The sequence below is a fragment of the Passer montanus genome, unplaced genomic scaffold, assembly GCF_014805655.1.
Source record: "Passer montanus isolate IOZ18808 unplaced genomic scaffold, ASM1480565v1 scaffold61, whole genome shotgun sequence".
In the NCBI taxonomy this organism is placed as follows: Eukaryota; Metazoa; Chordata; class Aves; order Passeriformes; family Passeridae; genus Passer; species Passer montanus.
Genome location: NW_024371149.1, coordinates 2,986,141 through 3,001,731, shown reverse-complemented (window position 1 = coordinate 3,001,731; position 15,591 = coordinate 2,986,141). Strand labels below are relative to the sequence as shown.

The 15,591-nt window shown below is 41.7% G+C and overlaps 1 protein-coding gene across 1 annotated transcript in view; it reads right to left on the bottom strand.

The window, feature by feature from the left end:
* DUSP29 (dual specificity phosphatase 29) overlaps positions 1–15,591 on the bottom strand; it is a 26,081-nt gene extending 10,490 nt beyond the window's left edge. The window contains exons 1-2 of the mRNA XM_039727345.1: positions 15,459–15,591; positions 7,905–8,118 (exon numbers count right to left, since the gene is read on the bottom strand). Of these exons, the coding sequence (XP_039583279.1) occupies positions 7,905–8,089 (185 nt within the window). The 5' untranslated portion in view covers positions 8,090–8,118; positions 15,459–15,591. The remainder of the gene's footprint in view (positions 1–7,904; positions 8,119–15,458) is intronic.

Sequence of the window (15,591 nt, the reverse complement as noted above, 5' to 3'; positions counted from 1 at the left end):
TTCAAATTAAGCCTGTTTTTGTTTTACCTCCCTGATGCTGGAATAGAGAAAAGGTGGTTTTCATTCATCAGACTTGGCCCGAAGGATGTATACTACAAACCATGCAAGACTGAGGGCTTCAGGTCAGAGTCCTGAAGGAGAACCCTTGCAAGGAGACCTACATGCTGAGTAGGAAGTAGGACTGCAGAGTAGCTAGGGTCAGTAGAAAACCCAAGTTTTTGATGGACTGTACATACTGTCACACTTTGGTTCTGCAAGCACTGCTCAGGCTAATAAACGGCAACATTAGAATTAAATTATGAAGTTGTTCTGAGCAAGTACAATGTCAAACAATAGGTTACAGCCATTAACATTTGACACTTGTTTTTATATGAAATCAAATCTTCCTGTTTCCTTGATTGGAGATTGCCTTTTGACACAGTAGATGCAACTAATGCATTTTTCTGACAGTCACACAGTCTTGTTCTGTTTCCTACAACCTGATTTTGCAGTGTTGGGTGGCCTCAGTTTTCCAGTAGGTGTTCAGAAAGAAGGGAAACTGAGTAACTTGCATAAGCAGTCAGCTCAGCCTGGCCAAGCTCCTCTGAACTTCTCCTTCCATCTCCAGTCTTGCCTGTATCTGCATTCTGTGAATTTGAGGCCCAGGATGGAATTAATCCTCCTCCTTTTTATTTAATCAGTTTAATAATTTTGCATCACAAATGCATTAGCAGTTGTTTTGCCCTTGACCTGTGGGGAATTGGGAATATGCACATTGTTACTCTGTTTGCTCCGTTTGTTTCCCAACTCCAACTTGGGCTGGAAATAGACTCAGAAGCAGCAATGTATCAACCTTGAATGGTGTTGCAAAAATTAATTATAAATGCTCAGATGTAACTACATCATCTTCTGAGAAATAACTCTTTTTTTAACAGCAAATTACACATGTACCAAGGAATTTTTCCTCTGTTTTCCTCAATGCTTGGGCTAGGCTGACTTTAAAATGTTATCTGCTTTCTAATTATGCTTGATATACAGACTGATTTGGTAATATCCTTTGGACTGGACAAAATCTTACCCAAAAGAATTGTTTTCTTTATTATACGGGTGTATATTTTTGTTTTTCTACTGACATTGTTAATCTGAAAAACTTCCAGAAGATGAATGCTCAGTGCTGAGCACTCAAATCTGTTAAGTTCTCCTCATTTTCACTGGAATAGCTATCACTGAAACTGTGTGTAGGTGTTGTAGAACCTGTTAGTGGAAGCAAGACCTAAAATACTTGCCCTAAGTGGAGCAGGGTCAGTGCAGGTCCTGTGGCCACGTGGCTTTTGCATCTGCAGGCCAAGCTAATGCACACAGTCTGTAAAGAGGGTGTCAGGCACCTTTCTTACAGCAGATACCCTGGACACTTTTATCTATGGAAAGCTTTTTCTGAGGTTTCTAATATTGTTTTGTGGAGATATGAAGAAACAGTTGTTGTGTAATAGAAAATAGGGTTCTCTGGACTGCAAGAGGTGCTTGCCTTGGGCTTTATAATCTGCATCTTGTGAAGAAAGCTGAAGTGACACTTAGTCTTTTTCAAGAGCCAAGTGCTTGGTTTCAAACCTAATATGGAGATCAGAAAGTGCTTTAGCTCCTTCGTCTTTCTCTCTGTCCCCCCTGTCTTATACTTGATAATTGTATTTTCATAAGAGATTTCACTACTGTTCTTTGAAAATTTTTCCTCTTTTTTTTTCCTTGTAAAATCTTTCCCCAAAATCTAGGCCAAGAGCCCAGCTGGACCACACTTGTCATACTGGCTCAGGCTTATCTGCTTTTTACCTCCTGTCAGCCAGTACTTTGATCATAAACATGACCAGGCAGAGAGAGCCTGTGCTGAGAGTGACACTGCTGTAGTGTAGCAGTTAAACCTGGCTTTGCAGCAGCTTGCTGGCCAGTTAGCAGAGCAAGAAAGAGCCTGGTAAGGCCCCAGGTGTGGGACCTGTGTGCCTGTAAATGGAAATGTTACTGTACCCCTCAACATGTTTGCCTGGGCTGCCCGTAGGCAGCAGTGAGCTCTGGCTTTGAGGAAGGTCTGGTTGCTTTCCACCCTCAGCTGAGCCTGCAGTGTCAATGCTGTTGTGAAAGCACCCCTCTGTACACTGTAACCAGAGCCTGTGGGGTTTGCTGTGTTTCATCATGCATGATCCTTCTGATTACACCCCAAGGAGAGGGGAATGCTCTTGGCCTTCCTTGCAGTTTTTACCATGCCTGAGGTATCAATACTGTAGAGGAAAGAGAGCAATAAATCAGGCATAAATATCTGCAAATATCTGATTGGTTGAGGTTACTAATAGCATAGGATTGTTCAGGGCTATGTCAATCATTACCTTATTGGAGGATTTATTACTCCATTTCTAATTCAATTTTGACCAGAAAAGGCATTAGGTTTTTTTTTCCTTGCAGTTTGCTCACTATTAGAGTGTAATAGTCAAGCTAACAATGTTCTTCTTTCCCCCTCTTTGGGTGCTGCTGTTTCCTATTAAATTGTGATTAATTCTTCCATTTTTGTGATTATGGTTGAATTGTGAAGAGGAGTTTGCTACAAATGCCAGTGCAGGTGAAGCTGTAAGCTCTTGGCTACTCTTGCAATTGTTTTCATTTTGTATATCTCCACCATCTGTGCTATTAGCACTTGATTTCCTTTTACATGGTGCAGCTGTGGTCTCCAGTGTCTGCCTTGAATGTGTTCCCATGCAAGGAAGGTGAAGTGTGGCACTGGGAGATAACAATGAAAATTTCAATGTAATTCAGTTTAGTAAGAGATGCCTGTGATGATTAGTCCTATGTAAAAGCTCATCAGCTCTTCAGTTCAGAGCACATAAACTTATGCTAAAAGTTAAGTATACCTAGAAGTCCTTTTCTCTATTAAGCAAAAGCTCAGTGCTTTGCTGAATGTGACCCTGATTTACTGTAGGGCAGATGGACTCATAAACATGTTTTTAAAGTTCTGAGGCAAGGGGGAGTACTTGGATGTGGGAATCCCACCTCAGTGGTGAAAACTGGACATAAAATCACTTTCACATATGGATATATTGACACTGACAGACTCACCAAAAGGGGAAACTGACCCAGACAAAAGTGTAATCCATTTTCAGATGGTTCCCAAAAGAATGTTTATTTCTCTTGGGTTGTGCAAGGGCAAGTAGAGGGCCGGTCTGAGAGTTTAACTGTCTGCTGTCAATTTTAAGGCTGTTTGATAGGATTGATAGAAAGTGCTGCATCAAACTCTGTGTTCTTCTGGAAGAAACAATGTGTAAGTAGTTACAGCATGAAAAAGAATGCTTTCTCTCAGGTTGCTGTCTCCACTGTACCAAATCCCTTCTCTCTTTTCAGAAATACTGTCATAACAAGCTGTAGTCCCAGCTGCTTTTGTTAGAAAGTTGCCCAAATCAATGGAATTGGAAGAGACGGGAAAAGAACTTGCAGGCACTGCAGCCTGCAGCTTCACACACAGTGTGAAGTATACTGAAAGCAGCTAACAAATGGAAGATAAGTGCCTCGTGAGGAAAACATAAATACACCTAAAGGAAGGGAAGTAATCCTCCAAAATACCTCAGGAGGTGTGGGCAGAGCAACTCCCTCCCCAGGTAAGTTAGCACCTTACAGCTGGTACTGCTCAACCAGATGACTGGTGTGCTTACCAACTTTAAGTAGAGGCAAGTCTCTTAAACTTCATACAAAGGTTGTGCAATGCAAACATGCTTCAGTATAGACTGTTAAAGCCACAGATTGACGTGACCCAGATTGACAAAACACCAGGAAATCTGAGGCAACATGTTACTAGGAGAGGAATCGCCTCTCTCGAACTTTTCCATTTTCTTAAGCGCTAAAGGAAAGCTCGATGCAGGATGATAATTTACCAGATGGTCAGTGTCAGAAAGAAGCTTGCTGAATATAGGCAATATTGACACTTTCTTAAGAAAATCTGGCAGCTCTCCCTCCTGAGGAGAGATGTTGAGAATTTCCAATAATACTGACCCAATTTCCCTTGGTAACTCTAGCACTGAGAGAGTCTGGAGATAGTGTAGCATTGTATCCCCTTTTCCTTCTGAGGTGTTGCTCCATTTCTCTGGGTACCTCCTGCTCAGTGTGAATTAAAAGAATTTTTAGGTACCACTGAAAACACTGAGTGGGGTCATCAGAATACGGGATAAAAAAGATTTAGTATTTAATTTTCCTCTAGCCCGAAATGGTGGATGTAGTTTTTGTAAGTGATAAAACCTAGATAGAGGAAATAGCTCTCTGCTTTCTATACAGCAAAGGCATCAAGCACTCATGCTGTAGTCAGTCAGTTCCTGGTCTTGGCTTCAGTCACTCATCAAATGTTAGAAATCACTGACAGACAGAGATGTTATATGGAGAAGTGTTACTTGTCTTGGAAACCATTGGAGCATTGAGGTTTATTGTCCAGTGTTAAAGATCTGATTTTCTGGATTGTTACACCGCTGTGACAATTGGCAGGTTCTCATTCTACCCAAGATAAAACTATGTCCTCAAGAGTGTTGTTATAATCTAAATCTGTATTTGCTTCTATTTTTATAAGATTAATACTGATGTAGATGCTAGGAGTTTGTAATGCTAAACGGTGGGAGGTAGCTGTCTTCTAGCCTGAGTGAGTTCCATCTGTTTTCTTCTAGGTTAGTGTAAATTGTCTTTTTACTTAGTCACTTGGAAAAAGCCATGCTCTATTGCTTCTCTGCAGAAAGGTAAGAGGAGAGAATGAGTTTTAGTTATGCATATATTTCAAGTTTAGTTATTTATCTTAATTATCATGCACTCCAAATTGTGGGTTTGGGTTACTTATCTTCCTTACCTGCACCGGTTCTGAAGACCATGAGTCATGGCAAGCCACAGGCACAGACCACAGCTTTTGTGAATTGCAATCTCAGTTCAGCTGCATACCCAGAAAATTATTTTTCATACTTAACTTGTAAAGAATTACATTGCAGAAGACTTCTTTTTTTGTGGGAGTAGTTTGAGAACATGGCAAGACCTGAAATTGTGTTCAGGCCTTAAATCCTAAGGAGATCTAGCACATGTTTAAAAGGAAAACAAATTGGGAGTCCTTTGTTTTCAGCTGAAATATTCTTTGAACTTCAGAGACATGGAAGCCTAAACATCATCTCAGGTAATAAGGCCATCACTGACGAGCTGCAAGAAGAAACTGCAAGATGAGTAACTGGCAGAGACTTTCCATGTGATCCCACTGAACCTAGGTTTGGAATTTGCCAGCAAAACTGCCTGTGGAAGCAGCCAGGTGGCCGGTGAAACAAAGGAGAAAGACAAGGCTGCTTTCTACCCCTTTAGAGGACTTCTAAATATGAGGAGGATACATGCAAACACTAATCCTGGTAGCAATTGAATCAAAATCTTGGCCAAAAGTGTTTTCTTCCTGTCGCTGGGCTGTGTCATACAAATTCCAGTTTCTGGTCTTTAAAAGCCCTTGGAACTTGCTGGGGGAAAATTTCAATTGGAGCTGAACACAGCATGTTATATTTTGAGGCTTTGATTATTCTGGGTCTGACAGGCTCATAGAGATTTCATTGCCTCTGGGCAACATCTGCAGTGAAGCCTCGTAACAAAAGGATGGAGTGGCCTCACAGGGCTCCTTGATAGCCTGGGTTGCATTAGAAGGAAGATGTGGTTACGTAGTCAGGGTAATTAATTAGCATTTCCATAAGCAGTCACAAGTCCTGTTAACCTTGTAAATGCAGGAGGCAGGAATGAAGCACAGATGTGGAGGTTCTGAAGATAAACTCTGCATGTGTGTGTTCATTTGATTTTGTTGATGAGTTCCACCAAATTCTTTCAACATCAACCTTAATTTAGCAAGGCTAAAGATGCAAATGCACCCAACATCTGTTCATAGCTTGTGGCATCTCTTTGGCCACCAGTTCTAAAGCAAGATCTTAAAATAATACAGGAACCCTGCCACACTGAGGGGGTAAGCTGTTGGTCAGGAGTAAAATATGGAGCTGGCTTCAGGAAAGATATCAAGGTACATGGACTTTGCCTATTTCAAAGCAAATTTTAGTCAGGGTAGTGAAAGCCTGCATCTTGCATGCAGACCAGTTCTCCTCTTAGATTTTCTGCCATGTCAAGTTTGCCCTTGCCTGGCTAACAACAGCTGTTCTCTTTTAGGGAGTCCCATTTTCTGGTGAAGTTTTATTTCTGTTCCCCCTCCCACCTGCTCCCCATTTGTTTTTCCTTCTCCATTTGTTTTCTCATTCTTTTGTCTTGTCATGGTGGGGAACTTGTTTTCCCTTGAAGGACCACTGGTTTTCCTCTTGACTTAAGACCAGTCCTCAGCAGAAACACACTGCCCAGCATGACAGGTTGTAGCTCTAGGTACCTCTCAAGAAGTTCGTAATTTTGTCCCTCTGGTTAGTTTGTATCAAGTGCCAGGTGTGTGGTGTATTCAGTCATGCCTTCTAGCTTTTACTAAATTACAGGGTGTAAGAAGCCACTGCTACAGGAAGATTACAGGGAAGAGTCAGTGACTGCTGTCCTGGGCTGAGAGACTGACTTCTTGTCTGGTTACATCCCTTTGCTCAGCAGGCACAGCTATAGCTTCATCACAGAGATTAGAGGAAAATTATTCTAACAGCTTCATTCAGAATAATTCTGATGGTGATTCTAAACAAGGAAGTAGGAAATAAATACCAGAAGAGGCTGTTCTTTATGATAAATCTTGAGTTAGAGATATCTAACAGGAGGAGCAGGGCAGGATGTGGAGAGAAAAACTCAACCCCCTTTCTTCCTGAATCATTTGGATAGGCTGTTCCCATGGTTTAATTTTTTATCCCACACAACACATGCACACACACACACACACTCTCTCCCATCCCTATCTTTAAAAGTGGGAGCCTTGGCTTGGTACAAGACCAGAACTCTTGTGTCTTTCTGTTGCCTCTGGCGCCACAGAAGTAATTGGTGGATGATATTAGGAGTCTTGTAACTTTCAAAGCTGTATATCTTTCCTCTTTATAAGCTGGCAACAGATGAATTTTAGGACCTTTTAAAAAGTTATTGAGAACTTTGGAGCCACTGGGGCTCCTACTTGTGTCTTTCTTTCAGTGATGTCATGTTAGTGCAGGGTGTAGAGGAAAATGGGAATTGGACCAATAATGCTGAAGGGGTAAGAAAAGCTCTCTTTGCTCTGCTCAGGGCTTGGGCTGGGGGATTTTCTGATGGCATATTTCTTGCTGCAGCAGTCTTCTCTGCTTCTTGGAATAGACTGCTTCTAGTTTAGTCCTGTGCTCCGCAGGACTAAGTCTGTTTTGTGGGTTTGTTTTTTTTCCAAATCACACTTGGTCTGATCAGTGAGACACATCTCTGCAGCTTTGCCTTCCTCAGGGTTCTGTTTGCTTTAATCTCTTGAGCAGTTTGGAAATGCAGAGTGTTCTGTGTCCGCAAGCACAGGCTTGGAAATGCAGAAATACTACTGCAGGGTGAGCTGTCTCTTCAGTCACTTTTCAAGAATATGTTTTAGGCCTAAACCAACCTAAGGTGTGGCAAACACATCCAGGCCATGCTCTGTAACTGTGGAACAACTTTCACTCAGAGATAAATAACAAATTGCTCCTTGAAACTAACCATTTAAAAATAGATCATGACGAGCTTCAACCTCTGCAGGTTGAACTGGTGCCACAACCACTGCTGTCACTCTGCCTTTAACAACAGACAAGGCTGCACTTCCTCTGTGCTTTCCTGAAGCAGCAGTAACAGTCAGGGCCATGCCAGGCTCTGACATCTGTCACTGGTTTCAAACACTTTGCTCTGTCACTGAGCTGTGTTTAGAAGAGCTTGGTCATCCCCTGTGTAGAGGAGATGTACCAGGTACACTTATCTGTTACACAGGGGGTACTGTGTACACTTACTCGTCTCCTATGTAGAGGTTGGGCCAGACTTCATTGACGTGAGTGTACTTTGGGCAGCCCTTCCACAAGAGTCTCTCCAGTTCAAATGCCCCTGGGGTACAATAGTCCTCATCAGGATCTACTTTGACTGCTGTATATGCATTTTTCTTCCCAGCATTCCAGCTTCCTGATGACATCTTGTCCATGAAGTAGCGCTCTCAGGATGTGCGAGAAACTGGAATGCAACCAAAACAGAATGTTAACCCAAGGAAGCACAAAGCAAGTGACTCCTGCTCCAGCTGTGGGATCCTGGGAGCAGCACTGACCAGGTGTGATTGAGCACTGTTTGAGACAGATGTACCTGTTCTGTGGCAAACACAGACTTGCACCCGGATTTCTGCCTCCCCAGAGTGAGGTGAGGAATATGTTGTTGGATGAGCTCACCAGCAAAGGAAACCAAACTCAGAGGTTTGAAGTTCAGTCTCTGTCTGGATTTTGTTTTCTGAAAAATCCACTGGCAAGAATTTAGTAGGTCTAACAGCCTAGAGATCTAAAGCACCTAGGGGGAACTGAGTGCAAATTGAAGTTTTGGGGTTTTTATCATTAATGAAGACCCACCTAAAGGCTCATCCTTCATGATTTTCAGCAGCATACGGAGAGGAAACATGTCTACATGTCTGTTCAGGTGAATGTTGCATGTACTGTTATACTCTCTTCTACTCTTCTTTTTCCAATGTTGCCAGCTGCAGATTCCCTGTTTGCTGCATCTCCCTGTGGGCTCTGTTTTTATTTCTTCTTCTAGACTCTCTGGTGTCTCAGAGTAGCAGTTGCTCATGTCTCATTCCCTTGAAGGGAGAAACTGAACCTTGTGGTTCTGTAAGAGACTTGTAATGAGATGTGGAGTTGGGCTTGATCTTATGAAGTGTGCAAGTAGAGCCTGCCAAAAAAACCCACCTTTCTTGCAGGCAATGAATCCTGTAGTTGCTCCCAGTTTTTGGGGGGTTTTTGGGTTTTTTTTGTGTTGGCTGCAGAACGTTTGTGTCCTTTTAATTCAAAAAATTCAGCTAATGCTTTCATGTGGCTATTGTAGAGCTGAAAGCAGGATGTCCATTTTTCACTGACATCCCATGTGCCCATGGGGTTTGTTTGCTCAGTTTGGGCTCTTTTGTGCCTGTCATGTTCTGTTTCTCTACAAAGCTTGAAAAAGCCAAATGATTGCTGTTTTCCTACTCCAAAGCTATGCAAGATTGTGGAGTCTGTTTTTGATTGGCAAGTGTACACCTTTGTTCAAAAATTGGCTTGCTTTCACTGGCAAGGGGATCTATCTTTCAGCCAAACTTCTTAAAACATGATGATGATGTTTAGCTAAGTGGTCCTCTCTTGAGATTTTTAAAGGGCTTTGAGAATTCCAGCTTGTAGTAAATTTACCTTGGGCTTGTCTTGCATTTTCATGTGTAGTTCCAAATCCCATCTATCTGCCCCAGTAGCCATGCCCTAAGAGAGCCTTTTTCCTTCCTGTGCCAGAATTATGCTAATTCTACATGCAGATTCAGCAGCATAGATAATGTTTGTCAGAGATACAGATCTAAATCAGTCTGACTTCGGGAGTGATTAGGCTGTTATCTAGAAATTGATAAGAACTGCTATTTGTCTAGTAAGGAGTTATAACTGAGAGCATGTTGCCTTGATACTGAAGGACTGACTACTTTTATTCATGGCTCCATAACATGGGATGGAGGAAAGGAAGAAGAAAAAGCAATGTAATCAGTAATCACAGTTGGTGGCCACAGTGTATTGATTTGTTACACCTCAGAACAGGGCAATTACATCTGCAAATGATCGTTTGTGGTACTGGAACACCAGCTCAGTTTGAAGCTTGGTTAACACTCTGAAAGCTCGACCACTGCTGAGAAATCCTTGTTTCTGTCTGTCCTGGGAAGCCACATGCTCCCTGAACTTTCAAGTACGCTATGTTCTTTTATGCCTTGCCAATGTTATCTGCTGCAGGGATTTTTAAATTGAATTAGAGCACAGGAAAGCATCAGTTGAAATTCCTCTAATAAATCATGTATTTCAGTTTTGACTCTAGACTATGTAAGAAGTAACAGAGTTTAACTAGGAGGAGGGAAAAGGGGGCAAAAGGGCTGGTTTGCTATTTCAACTCTGGAAATAATTGCCATGAAGCATTTGGTTGGGGGCAGAAGGGCTTGCATCTTCCCAGGAATCAAAGATGTCTAACCCCATCTCGTATTAGTTGTTCTACATGCACCAAACAGAGCTCCAGGAAGACTATTCCCTAGGCCAGCCCTCTTGGAATAAAAAGTGAAAAGGAGATAGGATTTTTTTTCTTTTTTTGTGTGTGTGGTTGTTCTTAATGCTGTTGTGGATATAAGGGATGAATGTTTAGCACAAACCCAGACAGAGAAAGCTCAGATCTGGCAGACTTGTCTGGAGAGGAGACCATCTCTTGCAGAGCGTTCACCCAGTGCAGTCAGATGGCAGCCAGATTGCAGGGTTACCTCTGCACAGGCTTGTTGGAGCAGGCTCCCACCCCTTGTGGTGCTCCATGTGGGCTATAGATGAGGTAGTGCAGGCTGAATGATGTACCAGTGCTGTGCTAGCTTGGCAGTCACTTCATGGCACTGCACTGTGTTGGGGACACACAACCTTAGATCACAGAGTAGTCTGAGTTGGAAGGGACCCACAAGAATCATTGTAAGTGAATGGCCCACATGCAGATTGTGAGCCTGGCATTATTAGCACCTTGCTCTGACCAGCTGAGCTAATCCCAGGCTCATGTGGAAGCTCTCTGGTGTAGGGACTGTCCTTATGTCCTTTGCATAAAGAACTCTGCACCCTGCCTGCTCCTGGAAACCCTGCTTCAGGACAGCCTTTTTATTTCATGGGGTAGGGATGAAAAGTTAGCTGGCTTGGAACTGCCCTTGTCCCAGAGGGTTCTCCCCAGCAGGAGGGTCTGAGCCCAGCTTCAGGGCATTCTGAGGAACAGTATGTATCTGGGGCCAGGAGTTCCCTCCCAGTGAGGCAGGGCAGTCTGTAGCTCATCCCACCCTTTCCCTTGCCCAGAGCACAGCTTCCCTCTCATTCTGCTGGCCTGTGCCAAGGGCAGGCTGTGTGAGCTGGTGAGACCTTCCTGTTCCCTCTCTGTGGCACCTGTGATGGCTGGTCAGAGCTGGGTGTGGGGCCCCAGAGGTGCTGGAGCCTGTGGGATTGTGCCTGCTGAGCCTGGCATCCCACGGGTTCTGCCCTCACTCCAGCGTGTGCCCACAACTCTGAACCGCCAGCGCTCCCCACTTCTGCTGTCATGGACTTAAGGGTATTATCAGAACAAGGATGATAAAAATCCACTCATCTGCATTTTTATACCCTAATCTTTCTCTTCATAAATAAGACCAAAGTGCATGTTATCTAATAAAATTTATTTGTTAATCGCTTGGATGGCTGGAATATTTGTCCCCCTTGGGTTATATGTATATAAATGAAAATATTGTTAGTGATTTCACAAAATGGTAATTCAGAATAATGGAGAGTTAATCCTCTTTTCATTAGTGAGCCACTTCAGGACATACACTGTGGCAAATTACACTGCATTTTAAGTCATTCTCAAGTGCTGTGCACTAGGAAAAAAAACATTAAACTAGTTTTGCATTGATAGAAGTAATTGTGTGGCTAATTTGGATAAGCAGCATGCATTAAGCATAGCAAAGGAATCTCTTCTTTATGTTCACTATCTACTCTACAGCTGCCAGATGGAATTTCTTATACAGCTCTTTAGCTTTTTAATTTTATTTTTAACAAAACAGGGAGGAAGGAAATAAAGTGCAAGGAAAAAAAGGAAAAATCTGCCAGTCTATCTGTTTAATTCAGACCATGACAGAGTATACAGTCTAGTGGCTGGAGCCACTAATATGGCAGTGAAAGATTTGCCTTCTGCACCATGTTTGGAGTCACTTGAACCACTCAACCCAAAATTTCCAGTAACGCCCTGTGAAGTCATAGAATATAGTGAGGAAGGAAATAAAGTGCAAGGAAAAAAAGGAAAAATCTGCCAGTCTATCTGTTTAATTCAGACCATGACAGAGTATACAGTCTAGTGGCTGGAGCCACTAATATGGCAGTGAAAGATTTGCCTTCTGCACCATGTTTGGAGTCACTTGAACCACTCAAATTAACCCAAAATTTCCAGTAAGGCCCTGTGAAGTCATAGAATATAGTGGCCCATTTTCAAATCTGTTCAAATTGAAGGAAGGTTCTGTCCCACCACAAAATTTGTAGGGATGAGTTAGTGCTTTTGGAAATGTCAGTAATGAGCTCTAGAGTTTAGTATTCCCACAGATGGGGAAGAAAAACTGAGCTTTCATCTAGAGGTGAACATCAGAGCCTTGGTGCTGCTGTGTACATTTCTAATGCTAGTTTTCCACGTGGAGTAGAAGTTTCTGAGTACTTTGAGAGTGAAAGCTGTAAGTCATTAGCTACATAACAAAATACTGTGTTTCTTAATACTTACAGCTCCAAGTGCTGTGCAAGCTCTAGTACCGTGTATAAAGATGCCAAACAATTTGGCAAGATTTATGCCTGGGAGTTAAGATCCAAGTCAGCTGTAGAGACTTAAAAAGAAAAAAAATCAGGCATGCACAGCCAAGGACTGCATTTGCCTTGTTCCTGTGCAAGGGCCTATCTATCCCTTCCTTTTCTGCACCCCTCCCTGGCACAGGGGGTTCCTCCATCACTGCTGTGGTCCCCACCATAGGTACTCTGGCTGCCAACTTGTAGCTGTATTTGTGTGCCTGAAGCTTCAGATCTTCAGTAAATCAGAGCCCAGTAGCATTGGCATAAACATGCAATGAGAGAGGCTGAACAAGTAAAAACTGGAAAGAAAAATGAAGAGAAGACAATTTTCCTTACTCTTTCCTTTAGAAGTATTAGCTATTCTGTCATGCAGGGCACAGGGTTTCCTTGCCTTAATGCTCACTTAAGTCCATATTTATACAGCAGAATAGTTTAATTCTTTGCCATCCAAGTGTCCTGCTCTTGGAAGTTGTCCCAGCTCTTATGACATTGATCACTTGTGCCAGTGGTGATTTTGATGATGGCTTTATTAAATTTAATTTGGTGTGCACATGTGAGCAAGTCTTGGTTTTGTACTCAGAGTTGTCTAAAAGCAACTTCTCCCTGAAAATACCAGGTGATCACAAATTCACCTGGTTTAGCTGGGAAGGGAAAGTTTTTAGCATTTAGCAAATACCTAAATATACAACCTGTTTGTAAATGTGGAGGCAGATTTTAATCCTACTCCTGTTCTGATGCTTTCAGATTTTGCTTCCTACCTGTTGTCAGCTCTGAAAATGGAGTGGAACTGTGATATCATCACAAGTTTCTTTCCAAGATGCCAAGGGAAGAAAACTACTTATCAGCACTGAACCTTTCATGAGGATTCTACAAAAGTAATGACATATCTACTGGCCTTTATACCCGCCTCAGTGCAATAGGAGATAAACAGTGCCCTTGAAATTAGTTGGTAGTTTGACCCTCAAAACTGGGGACTAAAGTAGTTAATCTACTGCCATGGACACTAAATCCAGCAGAAGACCAAAAAAGAGGAAAAAAACCCCTGTAATTTTGATTGAGAAATCATTTCTGTGTATAAAGAGCTTGTTACTAAGAAATTACTCCATTTTCTTTTCTGATCTTGGATACTTATTTGAATGTTTTTATTTATCAGGCAGAATTTAACACCATTTAAGTTGGTGGATTTCTACTCTCCTGGGAGTAAAAACTGAGACTTTGCCTTACAGACAACTGCAAAAGTAATGGTTTTATTTTTATTTACTTTCTTCTTTCAGTTTAATAACCACCTTAGGTAAGAACTCGTGGAGGAAAAAGGTTTTTAACAAGTGTGTACAAGAGGGAAGGACCCAAGAGAAGAGAAGGATGGAGAATACCAGTTCTATACTTTCAAAAAATGTGCAGAAGACTTGAATCTAGTTTAGTAACCGGTCTTCATGTAAGCACTTGCTCAGTTCTGAAGGCAGACAAAAAAATCAGATCTAATGACTGAGAATCTACAGAAACAGTGAGGGAGGATCTACTCAGCAAGTTCTTGAATTTTTAAGAAATGTTCTGTTCTTCCATTTCCAGCCCACATGCCAGAAGCATACCTCCCTTCAGGGTGAAAAAGTGCTTGCCCTTTTTGAGTATGACTAAGCAGAGGGCTGTTTTATAAACTGGAAAGTTCTTACAGAAGCCAATGCACATGTCTGGAGCACAGTGTTTGCACTTGGGAGGAGGGTAAACAGCGCTTTGGTTTCTAAGCTTTTTGTACCTCAAAGTATATCAGTTGAGCTGAGAGCTGGTCAGCTGCAGTGACAAAAGCTTGCTCTGTCAGATGATTTAATGAAATGCATTGAGAATGGTGCTCCCTGATATGCCAGCCCATGCTGTTTTGCTCAGACTCAGAATGCTGCAGCAGCCTTGAAGAGCTGTGTGCTTCCCCTGTAACCTCACACTTGTTGCACCCCAGGGTACTGCAATGAGCTGTGGTGCTGTAAAGGCTCCTTGGGTGGGGTTATGTCTTGTTTTGTTTTGTTAGGGCTTTTTTCCCTAACACTAGGACAAAAAGGTTACTTTTTTACAAATACTTCTTGTGATAGAGAAGTCTTTCAAAAAATATTTTTCTAAAACACTCCAAAAAGAATGTACCAAATTCCAAAAGTGGGTTTGCAGGATACTTAAGCAAAAAGTACAATCCTGTATTCCCTAGTCCTGTCCAAGTCTTCACAAAAATTCAAGTACTTCAGTCCCTTTATTTTAGCCCTGCATTCTTATGCTTAAAGCATTCAAGAACTATAAAATAGTTCATCTATTGCAGTCATCTTTAAACAGCTTAAAACCAGAATAATTGCAGCCTCTGTGCAATTATTTCCCAGAACCTCCTGCTGTGAATATTCAAAACTAACCAGTTATTTCAATGATTTTCTAAGCCACATATGACTTTTTAAAAACTTATTTTTGCCCTCATTCTTCATTGTTGACTGGACTGGTTAATTGAAAACAGATTAAGCTGAGATTTTATTAAATATCATTAGACTGTCCAAAGAAACTTAAAACATGGCATCATCTTAGAGATTTTTAATTCAATTGAAAAAGCTAGATTTGGCTGGAGGGTGGAGCAATTATTGAAGAATAAGCAAAATATTCTGGGACAGATGTTAAAGTCTTTAAAAATTGCATTTTAATTCCTTAACTTTTACATTGAAATTATCTCCAAGATAATTACACTTTCTGCACCTAATTTCCTAATTTATAATGTGATTTCTGTAACACAACAAGTTTGGGTTTCTAAAATTTCTAAAATTATACATTATACTTTCAAAACCTTTTGAAGTCTGTAATAATCTTTTTTTTTTTCCCTCTGCAACAAGCTAATGAAATTAATAGTTACCTCGGCAAGTTTTCCAGTTCTCAGTCCTCTCTCTGCTTTACTAAACCAGGTTACAAAAGGAAGGAAAAAGGAGCAGAAAAAAGGTACAGCAGGAAATGTATATTGCTAAGCCTTACCTGTAAGTTTAGGTGGGTGCTGTAAGTAACTGGGTCCTGTGAAGTGCAGCAGAACGACAAAAGAAGCCTTACTAACTGTGCAAGTAGAGTCTATTTTTAGAGGAGGATTTGCTGACTGTGACCTTGAGTGCTA